Here is a 17883-nt window from a genome sequence, read left to right as displayed (position 1 = left end):
ATCCATCTATCCCCCTACCCATCCATCTATGTACTTATTCACCAATCCATCCATCCATCTATTCTCCATCCTTCCATCCATCCATCCACCTGTCCATCTATCCATTTATCTACCCATTTATCCATTCTTCTACCCCTCCATCTACTCTTCCTTCCATGCATCCACCCACCCACCCATCCATCTATCCATTTATCTCTCCATTCACCATCCCTCTCTCCCTCCATCTACCCTTCCTTCCATATATATCCCTCATCTATCCATCCATCCATCCATCCACCCACTCACCCACCATCCATCCATCTATCCATCCATGCGTCTGCCCATTCATCCATCATCTATCTATATATATCCTATCTGCTTATCTACCTGTCTTTACCTATGTCTTTATCTACACACATACACATATATGTTTTTTAACTAGAATATCTTTTTCAAGTCACTATGCATGGTCTTGTTTGAAATGCCTTTGGTATACAAAAACACTTGGGTAAATTGTCACTGCTTTAAAAAATAGTAATTGTGTCGTTGCCTTGCTAAAGGCAAATTGTACAAAATATGCTATTCGCCTTTTTTTCGTAACCATCATTACCACCAAGCTTTCAATGAGAATGTTTCGTGCACAAGATGGTAATAGTAAATGAGATTTCAATGGAGCTACATAACGTCACATTCCTCCTCTGATCCGTGTGTTGTGGTGGTGGCAGGGTGGGGACAGAACACCATTCCGAGTTTAGAGAAAGCAGCATTTGATTCAGCTTGTCGGAGTCACAGGACTGTTGAGGATGTGCCCAGCTCAGCAGGGTAAGGCTGGCCACTCCTGGTGGACAGAACAGCCCACTCTGTTCACGGGTGTGCATCCTAACGCGGAGAACATAGACGGTGTGGCAGGAGGGATAGTGCAGATATATTAACGACCGTGACATGGGGAGACTGTCCTCAAATATCTGGGAAGGTGCAATCTCATCAAAATGTTCCTCAAGGAAGGCAGACTGGAGGATTGAAAACAGAACATCTCAACTTGGAAGAAGCATTCAGAGAGAAGGTGCTCTTCCGCCGGCTTGGAAGATGGAACCACGAAGAAAAGTGTGTGTACAGCTTCTGGTGCTGGACAGGGAAAGGAAAGAGGCTGTATGAGAAGCTCCAGAGGAACCGGCCCTCCTGCCCTTTAGGTACCAACCTTGAGAACTGTATGGTGAGAAATATGCGTGGTACCAAGGCAGCAGGTTTGTGCCAATGTGTTACAGCAGTCATAGGAAGCTAATATACCACATCGTTTCATTTTTATGTTTGCTTATGGTCCACCTACGCCACAATAGGAGTTTCAGGCTGTCCTGGTTCCTTGCAACACCTCACCACAAGGACAGCCAGTGCCTGGAGTATTGTAGGTCCCCGTGGAGATCTGGTGAACTGACTCATAAGTAGACTAACCCTCTACACCTGTTAAATATTTTATCTCCACTACATCTTCATTATTTTAAGATCTGCGCTATTTCCACAGTTGATTCTGGCTCTGATGGTGCTTTTGCTTTCTGGCTATTGCAAAGTTAATGGTGTTTGGTTGAACCCAAGGGTACCAGCCAAAATTCAGTGGCCCCAACGTCGTCTCTACATGCATTCTGTGCAGGGAAGACGCCAGATGTTCTTGACTCTGGAAAATTGCTTTCTTTAGACAAAAGTTGGTGAGATTAAATTTCTTAAGAGGAGAATCAGCACAATTAGAGTTTTTTGTGGTGTGAGCTTTAAGAACAGAGAGGTATAGGGGAGCCTGGCTGGCTCAGTTGGTAGAGCATGCAACTCTTGATCTTGGGGTTATGAGTTCGAGCCCCGTATTGGGTGTCCAGATTACTTTTAAAAATCTTTTTTTAACTTCTTTTTAATGTTTATTTTTGAGATAGAGACAGACAGAGTACAAGTGGGGGAGGGGCAGAGAGAGAGGGAGACACAGAATCTGAAACAGGCTCCAGGTTCTGAGCTGTCAGCACAGAGCCCAACGTGGGGCTCGAACTCACAAACTGTGAGCTGAAGTTGGACAGCTAACCAACCGAGCTACCCAGGCTCTATAAAAAGTGAATCTTAAAAAAATAGAGTTATCCGCTTCTTCAGATTAATTTACCCACACCTGTTTTGGTATATGACCTTTTTAATGTTTTTTGTACTTTATTTTTCAGTGAAAAACCTTAATTCCTGCCTTTTAAACCCTCAGGAAAGCACTCCTGTATCTTCTCGTGCCACCAGAGTTCCCCAAAATGACCATGACAGTGATAACAATAAATGATAGTACAGGAAGTGGTAGAATGGGGTGTGGTAGCCGCTCACAAGTGAGGAGTCTCTCCTATTCAGGGAACACAGAATTGCGAAGATCTTGTATGTCCAGACCTTGGTGAAAGCCTCTTTACTTTCTTTCTTTTTTTTTTGAAGTTTTTCAAGTTTATTTATTTCGAGAGACAGAGCGCAAAGGACGGGCAGAGAGAGAGAGAGAGAGAGAATTACAGGCTGGCTCCATACTATTAGCACAGAGCCTGATGCCAGGCTGGAACTCACGAACCGTGAGATCATGACCTGAGCTGAAACCAAGATCAGACACTGAACCGACTGAGCCACCCAGGCGCCCCAGGCCTCCCCACTTTCATTGTTAGAGTAGATTACATCTTGGCATCTCACAGTCCATCATGACTGCAGGTCTTGTGAGCAAATGGAGTGTGATAAGCCTTAAGAAGGGCCTCCCCCATCTGGATTGCGGTGGGGGTGGGGGCAGAGAGAGAGGGAGACACAGAATCTGAAGCAGGCTCCAGGCTCTGAGCTAGCTGTCAGCACGGAGCCCGACGCGGGGCTGGAACCCACGAATGGGAGATCTGACCTGAGCTGAAGTCAGACGCTTCACCGACTGAGCCACCCAGGCGCCCCAGGAAAATAGCATCTTTAAAGACCTTTCTGTTTCTAAAACTAAACTTTGCATCAGGATTTTAGCTCTTTTATATGTCATCATGTTCGCTTCTTACTCACGTGTGTGCTGTTTCATCTAAGGTGTCGTTTTTTTCTTAAAAGAACTTCCGGGGGCACCCGGGTCACTCCGTGGGTCAAGCATCCAACTTTGGCTCAGGTCGTGATATCTAGGTTCTTGGGTTTGAGCCCCGCGTCAGCCTCTGTGCTGACAACTCGGAGCCTGGAGCTGCTTCAGACTCTGTCTCCCTCTCTCTCTGACCCTCTCCCTTGCCCGTGCTCTGTCTCTCTGTCTCAAAAATAAACGTTAAAAAATTGTAAAACAGTTTCCGTATCTGTGTTCCAGGTTTGCCGGAGAAAACGTAGGGATGTTTCTCGGCACAGACAAGATGATATGAGCTAAGAGATCATGTCGGGTTTGATAGAGTTTGGAGAGAAGGCATTGTCCTCATTGCATTTAATTCTTGTGATGATCTTATGGAAAAATAAGAACAGACCAGATTCGTTCTGGTGTGCCCCTGGATGGTATGTAACAGTCAGTCCTAGGAAACGCCACGAGCTCCCCACCTGCATGCCTACATGCGGTGGAGGATAGGAAAGCGGGTCTGAAGGCAGCAGCGTATTTTGAGTTGCTATGCTTTAAAAGGCATTATGGCCATTAGGTTTCCTATTTGTAAAATACTGTTGTGTAAATTGGCTTTTCTTCTCTATGCCCTTCAAAGGGCGCTGATGACCACGTACAAAAACGTGTGTCCAATGTGTGCTTTATAAACACACTTTGAGGGCAAAAATAGAACTTTCGATGCTAATCCGTTTTAAATGCAGGATGGGTAGTAAGGAGGGCACTTGTTGGGATGAGCATTGCGAGGTCCATGTCAGAGATGAGTCACTGAATTCTACTCCAGAAACCAACACTGCACTGTATAGTAATTGACTTGAATGCAATTAAATACATTCTTAAAACAAGAAGGAAAGAGGCACCTGGTGGCTCAGTTAGTTAAACATCAGACTTCTTCCCAGGTCATGATTCCACATGAGTTCGAGCCCCACATCGGGCTCTGTGTGACAGCTCAGAGCCAGAAGCCTGCTTCAGATTCTGCGTCTCCCTCTCTCTCCGCCCCTTCCCTGCTCACACTCTGTCTCTCAAAAGTAAATTAACTTTAAAAAAATAAATAAAGAAAAAAAAAACAAATAGAAGCTTGCAAATGTAAAAAACAAATGGTGTAAATTTTCAAGATATCTATGAAAATGTACTCAAATACTGTATTTCTCCCCTGCTTTTAGCATGTTCCTTGAGTTGTCGTGGGTGCATCTAATGTTGGTAAAATGTCATCTCCCTAAGGCACATCATGGATAAAAGGTGTTTTATGCAGTGGGGTGTTTTGTTTTGTTTTGCCTTGCTTTTCTCCTTAGACTTTAAGCACATAATGAACATTTAATAAACAATAAATAAACATGCACCACTTTCATGGAAAATCATACATAAGTAACTTCTGCAATCAGACAGCTTGTAAGCATCTTTCCCTATCAGCCGAATGGTCTTAAAGTCAGAGTCTGGGTGGACCAGTGATCAGTTTCTCCTCTGGACCCATTTCCATACTCAGAGGGCATCTCTTCATGCATACTTGCTATGTGTATGTGAAACAGAAATAAATAGCAGTGTTTCTGATATCAAAGGAGTCATAGTAGTCAGTGAACATTTTTAAATTTTTTTTCATGTTTTTTAATTTTATTTTTGAGAGACAGAGACAGCGCAAGCAGGAGAGGGTCAGAAAGAGGGAGACACAGCATCCGAAGCAGGCTCCAGGCTCTGAACTAGCTGTCAGCACAGAGCCCGATGCAGGACTTGAACCCAGGAACTGTGAGATCATGAGCTGAGCCGAAATCGGACCCTCAACCGAGCCACCCAGGCGCCCCAGTGACCAGTTTTAAAGATACCCTGGACACCAGGCACAGTGCTTTTTATGTTATTGGTCTTGTCCAGTAGTTTCCAGTAGTCAGTTTCCCACATGTAGGATTAAGTATGAACCATCCACATTCCTAGACATAACCCCTATTAAGTGTTGGACTTCCTTCCAGAGTTTATATTTCTTGTGTTCATAAAAATGAGATCATATGACACGTTATTCAGAAATTCATCGTTTTCTCTTGAGAGACCTTAGATGCGTTTCTGTGTCCACATCCGTGAAGATCCTCCCATTCTGTGGCTCAGCCAAGAGGACTCACAACAAATCTCTTATGCAACAGCACTGGTGTGGCTGGCATCCCTTATTTTGAAAGTTACAATCAGAAAGAATTGATCCAGGGGGGCTGGCTACTTTTATACCTTCAAATAAAGACTATTTATATAGCATAGAAATAGAACTTCAGGGTCAGAGGGTTTCAGATTTTCATCTTCATGGGCTTTGTCAATTTTTATACATCGGGGCATGCCATGCTTAGGCTACTGGTAGTGAAATAGGTTGGGAACAGCCAGAATGGAGGAAGGAGCTGGAGGTCTTATCTTGGGCACTGGGGTGTGGACCGAGCAGAGAGACGAGGTATAGGAGCTGTTTCAGAAATGAAAGCAAAAAGGTTTGGTGGCCAGTTGAATGCAAGTCCCACAAATCTAGAGGGAATGTTCCAGTATCGGGTTTTGAATGGAAACACATCTGAAGTTGGCCAACAGGATCTGGTTCCAGCCTGGCCATTGCCAAAATGTCATCACTGTGAAATGTATTAACCTTCATATGTTGATCTGTATTGCATCCTACATAAAACTGTGTTTCTTCTTTGGTGCTTTGTTTCCAGAATATAATCAGTTTTAGTTTGTGAATTAGTATAATTTTTTTGGTATAAAAGTATTAGGATTAGTACAGCTTTTGTGGTATAAAAACCCTATGCAGCCTCAGTGTAAATTTCTGTGTGGAAATATAATATATTTTCTGGAAATAATGCACAGATTCCTGTCAACAAGTTAATGGGCCTTAGGTTTGGAAAACTGTGCTCCAGAAATCCTATGTCTAATTGTATTAGGCTTATAAATAGATATATAAATTTTGCCCTATTTATAAATAGATTTATAGATGAATTTTGACTGTGTATGACTTTGGTATGATAATTAAATCCAGTAGAAGGTTATGACTCATCTCATTTTTAAGTAAGCCAAAAACTATAAATAGAGACATTAAATTTCCATTAGCTTTCCCCATCAGGCTCACCAAATCGGAATATATACCTTTTCTTCCCCTCCATCCATCCGAGATAAGTGTATACTCTTTTGTTAAGTCGTAAATGATCCCAGTAGGAAAACTTAAGTTTCACATTGTAATAAGTGCACCGCAGAATGATTTCCCATAAACATCAGAGAATATCCATTTGCATTTATGTGGTTATTTCCATTTTTATACCTCTGCTCTGGTTCTTATCACAGATTTCTTTCCAGGCTCATTTATGTGACCTAAAGTCAAGTCTATCTATTCTCATTGAAGAGTTTTCCGATAAGCATTCCATTTTGCTTTTACTCCCTGACATTTATAGGAGGGAGATATTATGATTTCATAGTAATGGGTAGTGATTTGCCAATTCTGATGCTACTCTGTATCTGTCTATCTTTCTATCTATCTATCTATGTATCATGTATTTATATATGTGTATGTTTTCACAGAATGACCTATTAATGTATATACATTCCATATACATTACAAAAATATGTATGTGCATATATGACTTGCATATACATACGTGTATATGTACAATTAATAATAATGTAGAGTCTCAACTGTATTTCAGAGATTAATTTTGAAGTACTGTGCAGACCCCAGTTCTCCACATGAATACACACACTAAAGTTACAAAATAAATTATTCTTCAGTCTCTTAGGAATTACCTTTTTAGTTCATGGTTCCCCAAGAAAAGGTCTGCTGTCCTTACATCATGAATTATGTCCTAAAAGAAAATGAACAGTAGCTTTAAAGTTCTGTTTCAAAAGAACCAACGGGCCACCACATCTGACACCGTTGGGCTTCTAACCCCTGACTCGCAAGTGTGGAAAGGCGTGTGACCTGGAAACCTTCTCCTAAACCCTTCTCCTAACCCTGTAGTGCAATTCAGAAGAGCAGGAGACTTTAGATTGTGAACACCTATCTCAGAAGCCTGAAGCTTTGTATTCTAGCCACAGTATTGAGCTCAACGACACTGCTCATTTTTACACGATGTCCATTTCACTCAACTGGAAAGGGAGAAATGTGATTTCCGGTTTGTAGGCATTCCTCATGGATGATATTTTTTTTAATTAATGTTTAATAATTTTTGAGAGACAGAGCATGTGTGGGGTTTGGGCAGAGAGAGAGGGAGACACAGAATCCAAAGCAGGCTCCGGGCTCTGAGCTGTCAGCACAGAGCCTGACACGGGGCTCGAACCCACGAACCGTGAGATCATGACCAGAGCTGAAGTCAGAGGCTTAACCGACTGAGCCACCCAGGCGCCCCTCTCATGGAGAACTGGACACCTGAGTTCGTCTTTTGTGTATACGTACATTGTTTTGTTCCTTCCAGTGCTTTGAATGGAACTTGGTACCAATCTAGTCACAATATGTCTGACTTCAAGTGTCTGCTTTCTATCTCTCCCTCATTGTCCCTTTGTTGGGGGGAGTGCATGGGGGCTGACTGATTTACAACCTTCATTTCAAAGACAGTAAATCTCAAAAGCCAAATGGTTCATCAACTGAAATGCTTAACGGAGTTGGAGCCAAGAGTGCTTATCGGTGAAAGAAGGCATTTGTTTAAAATCTCTCGTTTCCGCCAGCCAAGGGGCCACTTCTATTAATTCATCTAAAGCGTATATTGAAAGCTCCAGGGGACAGACGTTTAAGGATGCTTCCACCAGCACTCAGCTTTGGGGATGCGCGCCGCTGTCTCCAAACAGTTTATCGACTCTCACGTTCCTAGAACTGCGGGATAGTACACCGATACACATCTTGTATCTGCATTCCATCAAGCACGATATATGCATGATCGGAATAGGAGAGAAATATATTCTTGCAGCGTAAAATCACATGGCTTGCCTTCATTCTGTACCTGCAATAAAATCTCTGCCTTGGTGATTATTTAAATGAAACGAGAGGGGAGAAAAATCCCTGGGTGATGCAGTGAATGAAGATGCCGTGGTAGGAACTATGGAAACACCAACTTCAAAATAAAAAACCCACGTTCATTTGCTAAAGTTCACACATGCACGGAGAGCGATTTCCCTCCGGACTTTTGGAAGGCATTCAGAATCGCAGAGAACAAACCTTTCAATAGGAGGCTGTCAGAAGAGCTAAGATTTGCCAGGGTATAGAATATTAATGAGGCCGCCACTGGACAGGTTACAACAGTCATGTTTTGCTAAGGAGGAGACTCCACTTTCATAAAGGCTCATGATTCACCTGTGTGGCACATCCCCACGGTGCCCCTCGGAAACAAAATAAGCAAACAGGTCATTTTGGGAGAGCTCACAGATGGGGAGAGGGAGTGGAGGAAGCAGTTCTGCTAGGAAGTTACTGGAGCCTTTAGGAATGAATCACCTCTTTCCTTAATGGGGAAACAGGCTTGTCTTCTGGTTATTAATTGGCACGCAAAGTGCCATTATGAGCCCGTTTCAGACATAAAGCGGCATGAAAGGGCCTTTGCTCCCAGGCACAGCGCGATGCATTTTATGAGAAACTGTGCAAAAGGTTGCATGATGAATGCCAGAGCCCGGGAACATTCGTTGGCATGAAACACTAATTAGTAATTGCTAATTAAATAAGGGAGTGGTTAGTCACGTCGGAACGTTCCCACTAATCACGGCTCCTCTTGGCTCCCTCCCCGTGAATGCTGGACAGGCCTGAATCTTCCGAAGTGCAGCAAATGCCTCTGTTTGCAGAGACAGGAGGGCGGGAGTCCCACGGCTGCAATTTCAGAACCCACACAAATAAATAAATAAATAAATAACCCTCCCATTGCTCTTTTTTTATTTAATTCTTTTTGTTTTTTATTTTATTTTTGAGAGACAGAGCACGAGCATGGGAGCGTCAGAGAGAGAGGGAGACACAGAATCCGAAGCAGTCTCCAGGCTCTGAGGTAGCTGTCAGCACAGAGCCCAACTCCGGGCTTGAACCCGTGAACTGTGAGATCATGACCTGAGCTGAAGCTGGATGCTTAACCGACTCAGCCAACCAGGCTCCCCTCATGGCTTTCTTTAAACCAGGCCATTCATGGGTGGCTCACTTCGTTAAGCAGCAGGCTTGGGCTCAGGTCATGATCTCATGGTTCATGGGTTTGAGCCCTGCATCGGGCTCTGTGCTGACAGCTCGGAGCCTGGAGCCTGCTTCGGATTCTGTGTCTCCCTCTCTCTCTGACCCTCCGCTGCTCGTGCTCTGTCTCTCAAAACCGAATCAATATTAAAAAAAATTAATCCAGGCCGTTTCTGATCCTCCCCCCGAGCTCACCCTGTGCATTTTCTCCGGTGCCCAAGGAGCGAAGGCTCGCTCCCTCAGTTGCTAGAAGGGTTCATCCTTTACTTCCATTGTTTTAGGTTACATTGCTCTCAGCTTTGGTAAGAGAGGGGTTTGACGGAGTCGGTTTTGATGCCTGGGATTTCAGCCCGTCCGTCTGTCTGTCTTCTCTGAGACCCTGCAGCATGCGCCTGTAGGCACTTAACAAGCTCTCGCAGAAATACTGAATGGCAAGCACCCTGGGAAAAACGGGGTCAGACGAAAGGGGGAAACACCATAATTGGGTGTTTGGGTCAAGGGCCAATAAGAAAGTAAAATGGTAAAGAAAGAAAAAAACATCTTTTTAAGGCTTGGTGTTATTTTGTCCTAAGACTTATGCAAGACAAAGGTGGATATAAAGGTGGATGAAGATGAAGGCAGTAAATTACCCTTGGCGGACGCTTGAAGAAACAGTGGTCGTTTCGAATGTGAGAAAGAGAGGACCTGTCTGTCCACAGAAGGACTTCAAACATCAGAGGGAAGGCTTTTTCATGATCAGGATCTTTTCTGCCACATCAGAGAGACAGGCAAGGGGTCCAATACCCATCCGACCACGTCACTCCAGGAAGAGCCTGGATTGCCTTCTCTTCAGTCTCATAACACGGAATCAGGAATGTGATGCCTTCAGCGAAATTCGTTCCTCAATTTATAGAATCTTCCTTCTTTTCACAATAAAACTTACCAGCTCCTGCAATTCAGGGGCACTTGGGGTGATTTGAATAAGTGCCATCATTTGGTTTCGATTATAGGGTTTTACGTTTCTGTGTGTGATGAACGTTTTGTCTACAGGGAAGGATAGAGGCGTGCGCTAAGCGAGAGTGGGGTCTCGGGATGTCTGCTGTTTACCTTGACTCTTCAGCATTAAAAGGAATTAAAATATCAATAAGGAATTCAATGGGAAGAAGCTGACGGGCTTTTCTTTTCTTTTTTTTTCCATAATAGTTTATTGTCAAGTTGGTTTCCATACAACCCCCAGTGCTCTTCCCCACAAGTGCCCTCCACCATCACCACCACCTCTTTTCCCCCCTGTCCCTTCCCCTTCAACCCTCAGTTCGTTTTCAGTATCCAATAGTCTCTCAAGTTTTGCATCCCTCCCTCTCCCCAACTCTCTTTCCCTCTTCCCCTCCCCCTGGTCCTCCATCAGGTTTCTCCTGTTCTCCTGTTAGACCTCTGAGTGCAAACATGTGGTTTCTGTCCTTCTCTGCCTGACTTATTTCGCTCAGCATGACACCCTGAAACACAGTCATCAACACACATACTCCCCCCAGCCCAACACACACGCTGATTTTTCCTGAAAAACTTCTCTTCGGCTGTTGCCTGAAAAATATTTCCAGGGAGACTTTCTGATTTTGCAACCAACGGGTGCACAGGAATGAGGACTTGAATCTGGTACAATTTATGGTCTCCGGTATTATCACATGTTATAAGTATTTGAGATTGATTTTGCCTGATCGGTTAGCCTGTACCGACACAGATGAGGCATTTTATCATCAGGAACAGAATCCATAGAAACAGAAGCAATAACCATCATCACAATTATTTACACAATATAATCCTTCCTGCCATGAAAAGTAGTTTCTAGTGGTGCTCATTATTTATAGGAGGACAAGCAAAGAATGAACAGGGTAAAACATGAGATATATTTTCTTTATTTGTTTAAGTGTTTACTTATTTTGAAAGATGAAATGTGCATGAGCCAGGAGGGACAAGGGCACAGAGAGAGACAGAGAGAGACAGAGAGAGAGAGAGAGAGGGAGGGAGGAGAGAGGGAGGGAGAGAGAGAATCCCAAGCAGGCTCCATGCATCTGCACATGGAGCCCGACGTGGGGTTCGAACCCACAAACCGTGACATCACGTCCTGAACGAAAACCGAGAGTCCAATGCTTAACCGACTGAGCTACCCAGGCACCCCCAGGAGATATATTTTTAAATATCGGCGATGTTTATGTGCTCTGTATTGTTGACAACCCCGAGTATCCTGTGTTCTCTTCTAGGGTTTCTAAGTACGGGTGACCAGGCGGCCAAAGGCAACTACGGGCTCCTGGATCAGATCCAGGCACTACGGTGGATTGAGGAAAACGTCGGGGCCTTCGGCGGAGACCCCAAGCGCGTGACCATCTTCGGCTCCGGTGCAGGGGCGTCCTGTGTCAGTCTGTTGACCTTGTCACACTATTCGGAAGGTAACAGGGGCGTCCCCATGTTGGGCTGAGAGGTGAACACATGTGGAGTTCACGTCCGAGGTGCTTGCTGCTGGTGTTACAAGTCTGTCTCGAAATCTCCCCAGAGAATCCCCAGACAACATGAGCTCACACTGTTTTCCTTAAAAAGAAACACTTTTTAAAAAGTTTTTACATTTGGGGCGCCTGGGTGGCTCAGTCGGTTAAGCCTCCGACTTCAGCTCAGGTCAGATCTCACGTTCGTGGGTTCGAGCCCCGCGTCAGGCTCTGTGCTGACAGCTAGCTCGGAGCCTGGAGCCTGCTTCTGGTTCTGTGTCTCCCTCTCTCTCTGACCCTCCCCCTCTCATACTCTGTCTCTCTCTGTATCAAAAATAAATAAAACATTAAAAAAAAGTTTTTAAATTTATTTTGAAAGAGAGAGAGAGCAGGCAAACGTGTGAGTGGTGGAGGGACAGAGAGAAAACGAGAAGGGGCCAAGGAAGCTTCCACTGTCAGCACAGAGCCCAGTGTGGGACTTGAACCCGAGAACCATGAGATCATGACCTGAGGCAAAACCAAAACCTGTGGGACCACTCAGGAGCCCCTCGTACTGTTTCTTCTAGCTCAGCTTTCTTTCAGTTTTAACCATTCAAATGACATTAGTTCAGTGCTGGTTACAATTGAAAGGTAATGACTTATAGACAGACCAAGACTTTGCCTCTGCCTTCCTGACTTTATTTGATCACTTTTAAATGGTACAGCTTTCTCATTTCAACGTGGGAAAGGTAATACGGAAGAGAAACAGTCATCTGGAACATGGATGCAGATTTGTATATTATGCGGCTCGTGGCCGTATGACCTGCGCTAACTCTGGGTGGCTCCCTTGTGGCCATGGGTGGCACAGAGTCCAAGCAATGTAAGAGCAGGAGACGTTTAAGAGAGAAGTCAAGTGGAATTAGATGCATTCATAATAACTCCTTGGCTCCTCCCTCAACCATGAAAACAGAACCACGGTACCTGGGTGGCTCAGTCTGGTTAGCATCTGACTTTGGCTCAGGTCATGATCTCATGGTCCATGAGTTCGAGCCCCACATCAGGCTCTGTGCTGACAGCTCAGAGCCTGGAGTATGCTTCAGACTCTGTCTGTCTCTGCCCCTCCCCTGCTCGCGCTCTGTCTTTCTCCTCCCCGAAAAATAAACATTAAAACAAAAACAATAAAGAAACAACCCAGGAAAACGGAAATAAATATTCTCAGTGATGATCTAAATTATCAAGATCAGGTTGTGTTTCCTTCTGCATCACTGGCTGGTTGAAGGATTGCACCATTTTTATTTGAACCATTTTCATCAAAAGCACTTGAAACCTTAAAGGGGTTATTTGTTTTTCTTTAAAGAGTCTTGCAAAAGGAATGAAAAGATCAAAAATGTTAAATACTAATGAATAAAAAGTTGCATATAAAATAGAAACGTAAAGAGAACCTTGAAGCTCATCTACTCCTAACCCCTCATGTATCAAAAAACGTGAGCTCAGAGAGGTTGCATAACCTGCCTAAGGTCACCCAGCAAGTGATGGGGCCAGGGAAGAAACACATCTTCCTAAACTCTGATTTAAACCTATTCACATCTTTCTTCTTGAGCTATTAAAATGTGCGGAAAAGGGAGGGCACTCTCGATCTTCTCTGCAGAATAGACTTTCCTGATGAGATTCATGAGAATCTGTGCACAGAACAACTACCAAGAAAGCCCTGATTGCCTCTCCTGTTTGGTATTTTACTTAGCAGTGGAGCCACCCCGGCACCCCCTGGCATTTTACTTACCAACTGCTTCTCGACGTTCAGCTTCCATTGTTGAACTTCAGATGCCCTCTGAAGGTATCCAGCAAGCCTTAGGAAATAGACATGTTCAGCTTGAGTAGAAATTTTAACTAGTTACAGGCACCGATGTGACAAATAGATTTGCTGCTTAGTAAGGAGATTCAAGATGTGCTTGTTATTAGCATGCTCAGTCCAGGAGGTGTAAGCAACCGTCAGTCCCATCAAAGGTGACGAGGTTATAGATTATTTCATAACGTCTCAGGAGAGGTCACATTAGGGGCTCATGTTTATACTAACCCTTCATTTTTACAAAAAGGAAAACAGAGGTAAGTAGAGGGGTCATTGGTAATATCAATTCCTATAGCGTTCCACACAATTTGTAGACTTTCCCACTTCTCACCTGATATGATCCCAATTCCCAAGTTAGCAAGTAGTCAGGATCAGCGTCCTTAGTGATCAAACACAGTAAACCAAAGGTTATTGGAGGGAGAGCATTAATTACTTAAATCAGCAGATTGGAAATGATCCAGGTCCATGGGAATGCTACACACGGATCATGTCTCTACAAAGCAGCTTTTCAAAACAACGCAGCAATGTAGTGAGCGTTACGAAAATACCTAGATAGTTGGCCGTAGAATTATATTGTCGCGATGTAGTCTAAATAAGCAGTCAACGATGCATGGAAAATGACGTTTTCTTGAAGATGGTTGCCACCGTCCCATAGCCCAGAATCAAATGAGACGCTCTAAGATTAAACAAGACAAGAAAGTTATAAGGAACATGTGCATTTACTCAAAGGAACAATAATTAAAACATTTAAGAATTGCGCCAAAAACATACGGTAGTCTGGGAAACACAGTGCGAAAGGTGTGCATATATGGGACATGGCTGTAGAAAACCACATGACGAGGTGTTAGATAGCCAAGTAGGAATGACGGTGAAATGCTAACTGAACTTGAATTTGACAGGATGAACTATGGGTAGTATTTTTCTTTACCCAATTTTTCAAGTTGTATCAAAGAGTATATTCTGTAACACACACACACACAATGCATCGCTACATTCCTCATGGCCTATAGTTGTGACAGGATTAAAAAAAAATCTAGCAAAATTTTTCTAATCCTGATTATTTTAACTCATGACAATCATCAGTAGATCACATTCTGACACCATTTGTTTAAGAGGCTTCAATGCAAAGCCAAACCCATAAGTCAGTGTGTACATCTCCCAGAGCATTCTCAGCTCTGGGACAGTGGCCCCCAAATGACTTTGACGACGCATTGAGCAAAACCAGATCAATTTAACATCTTCTCTTGTGTGTCATCTTTGGGCAGTCCTCCAGTCTTTAGAATCACATCTTCCTGATTGCAATCATGTTTTCCTCACTTGATTGGTTGGGTGACCTCAAAACTCTACAGGGCATGAACTTCTGGGCTGCCGGCTGAATTGTTCTGCCGGTGTCCCCGGAGACATCAGAGCCCCATCGTGCTGGAATTCAAGAACATGGCAGGAAGAGATAAGAAATAGAATGCTATCATTTTATACCCCATCATCTCTTGTAGCAAAAAATACAGGGTTTAAGAAAAAATTTCTTTTAACTTCCCGACGTTCATGCACTAGACTTATCCGATAGAAAATTGTAAGCTACACAGAATTTTACTCACCAAATTGCCCGATTTTTTTTTCATTTATCACCAAACAGACATTTTGAACATGTGGCAGAATACATTAGAGAAAAGTCTGGGCTTTGAATTGATGCAATTTTGAGATCAATGATTTTTTTGAAAAATGCCTTTTAGTTGAGCAATCGGGTGAGGATTCCTTGAGGGTTAGCTAGCTTAATTAATATGTTAGTTGTGAAAGCTCAATACGTCCTATATTTTTTTAATGTTTTATTTATTTTCGAGGGAAGGAGAGACGGTGTGAACAGGGGAGGGTGAGAGAGAGACACAGAATCTGAAGCAAGCTCCAGGCTCCGAGCTGTCAGCACAGAGCCCGACGCGGGGCTCAAACCCATGAACCGTGAGATCATGACGCGAGCCGACGTCAGATCCTTAACTGACTGACCCACCCAGGTGCCCCTCAATATATCCAGTATATCGAGGGCGGAAATACAAATACATCTCTGAATTTATGCTCTGAAATTGATTTTAGTCGATGTGGGGTTTTTTTTTTTTTGGTTTTAATCTGCATCATGAAGTGGTACCTGGATTCGCTAGTGAAGCAAAATGGTCTTTGACGTCTTCTTGGCTGAAAGCGTATTTTTAAGGAATGGCGGTAGGGGATTACTCGGGAGGGTTTATTTATAACAGCATCTGGATGCCAGTGACAGCACTACCCTAAATTGTGGAGTGATCACCAGATTGCATGTTTTTTTTTCTTTTTTTACCACGGGAGCTAAATTGCAAATGTAGTTTCATTTTCTTAAACCCCGTTTGTGTGTGCCTGTGGGTGTAAGAGCATCCTATACCACAAAGGTTCAGCGGGAGGGTGTGGGGGAGAGAAGGAGATGGAAATGAGTAAGAAATCCTGAAAGAGCTGAATGCCGTTGTATCCAGAAATTCACATGCCCGAGAGACAATCAGAGCCTTCTTCGCTAAGTAAATGCTGCTTCTCTGTGTTTCGGGTTTTCATTTGCATGTGTACAACTTTGCACCTGCAGGTCTGTTCCAGAAGGCCATCATCCAGAGCGGGACGGCCCTGTCCAGCTGGGCAGTAAACTACCAGCCTGCCAAGTACACGCGGATATTGGCAGATAAAGTCGGCTGCAACATGCTGGACACCACGGACATGGTGGAATGCCTTCGGAATAAGAACTACAAAGAGCTCATTCAGCAGACCATCACCCCGGCCACGTACCACATTTCCTTTGGCCCCGTCATCGATGGGGACGTCATCCCAGACGACCCCCAGATCCTGATGGAGCAGGGGGAGTTCCTCAACTATGACATCATGCTTGGCGTCAACCAGGGCGAAGGCTTGAAGTTCGTGGACGGCATCGTGGACAACGAAGACGGAGTGACGCCCAATGACTTTGACTTCTCCGTGTCCAACTTTGTGGACAACCTTTATGGCTACCCGGAGGGGAAAGACACTTTGCGGGAAACCATCAAGTTCATGTACACGGACTGGGCAGACAAGGAAAACCCCGAGACGCGGCGCAAGACGCTGGTGGCTCTCTTCACGGATCACCAGTGGGTGGCCCCCGCGGTGGCCACGGCTGACCTGCACGCTCAGTACGGCTCCCCCACATACTTCTACGCGTTCTACCACCACTGCCAGAGTGAGATGAAGCCCAGCTGGGCAGACTCAGCCCACGGCGACGAAGTCCCCTACGTCTTCGGAATCCCCATGATTGGCCCTACGGAGCTCTTCAGTTGTAACTTCTCCAAGAACGATGTCATGCTCAGCGCCGTGGTCATGACCTACTGGACCAATTTCGCCAAAACCGGGTACGTGCCTCCCCATGGCAGCCTTTCCGTGCTCCTCTCTGACATTGCCTGGTTCCCCCATCCAAGTGCATCCGTGACGGATGCACACACTCACAGTAGCAGCGGGGGCCTCAGTTTCTCCTCCTCCTGAATTGTTTTCCGTCCACGGGATCTTTACTAGAATGCTTGCTGCACACTGAAAAGTCTGTGTACTACCTGCCACTTCAGGGTTCAGGTGTAATCGGCAATTCCTTTGGACGCCGAGCCCCGAATTTCAAATCTAAATAGGCCCTTGTCTCCTTTGGTAAATAGTAGGGTTATCAAAACACATGTGCCACGTGGCAAGTTTTGTTTATTGCCTAGCCACGAGGAGAAATTAAGTCTCATAATATATCTAAGAAATACGATGCGTGTGTGTGTGTATACTACATATCAACACACATGTATGTGTGCATTTCTCTAACAGTTATGAGATTTGTTTCCTGTATATACATGTTTGCAAATATTCATTTATATATCATATATTTATCAAATAAATATGTATTTCATATATGTGTGTATATACATACCTCAAAGGAAAGGACCAGACCTAATGTAGTACAGAACACACAGGCCATACATTTCGAGAGAGACCGTACTTGTGAGGGGAGGTGGGGCACCTAAAGAAGGAGAGAGAGAATCCCAAGCAGGCTCCGCACTGTCAGCTCAGAGCCCAGTGCAGAGCTCCATCCCACGAACCGTGAGTTCGTGACCTGAGCCAAAATCGAGTCACCCAGGTGCCAGAAGGCTCTCTGACATTAGAAAAAATGTTAATGTTTTTATTTATTTTTGAGAGAGAGAGACCGAGCACACGTAGGGGAGGAAGGGAGAGAGAGGGAGACACCGAATGCAAAGCAGGCTGCAGGCTCTGAGCTGTCAGCACAGAGCCTGATGCAGGGCTCCAGCTCACGAACCGTGACATCATGACCTGAGTCACAGGTGGACCCTTAACAGACGGAGCCACCCGGGCACCCTCTAGTCAAGGACTATTTTTATGTCGCCCATGT

The 17883-nt window shown here is 44.4% G+C and overlaps 1 protein-coding gene across 6 annotated transcripts in view; it reads left to right on the top strand.

The window, feature by feature from the left end:
- NLGN4X (neuroligin 4 X-linked) overlaps positions 1-17883 on the top strand; it is a 309862-nt gene that overhangs the window by 281504 nt on the left and 10475 nt on the right. For all 6 annotated transcript variants that reach the window (XM_029930273.1, XM_029930274.1, XM_029930269.1 and 3 more), the window contains 2 exons: positions 11432-11617; positions 16069-16858. In XM_029930273.1, coding sequence (XP_029786133.1) covers positions 11432-11617; positions 16069-16858 — 976 coding nt within the window. The remainder of the gene's footprint in view (positions 1-11431; positions 11618-16068; positions 16859-17883) is intronic.

This window comes from Suricata suricatta, chromosome X, assembly GCF_006229205.1.
Source record: "Suricata suricatta isolate VVHF042 chromosome X, meerkat_22Aug2017_6uvM2_HiC, whole genome shotgun sequence".
NCBI lineage: Eukaryota > Metazoa > Chordata > Mammalia > Carnivora > Herpestidae > Suricata > Suricata suricatta.
The sequence above is the reverse complement of the archived record's forward strand: the minus strand, read 5'-3'. Positions and strand labels throughout refer to the sequence as shown.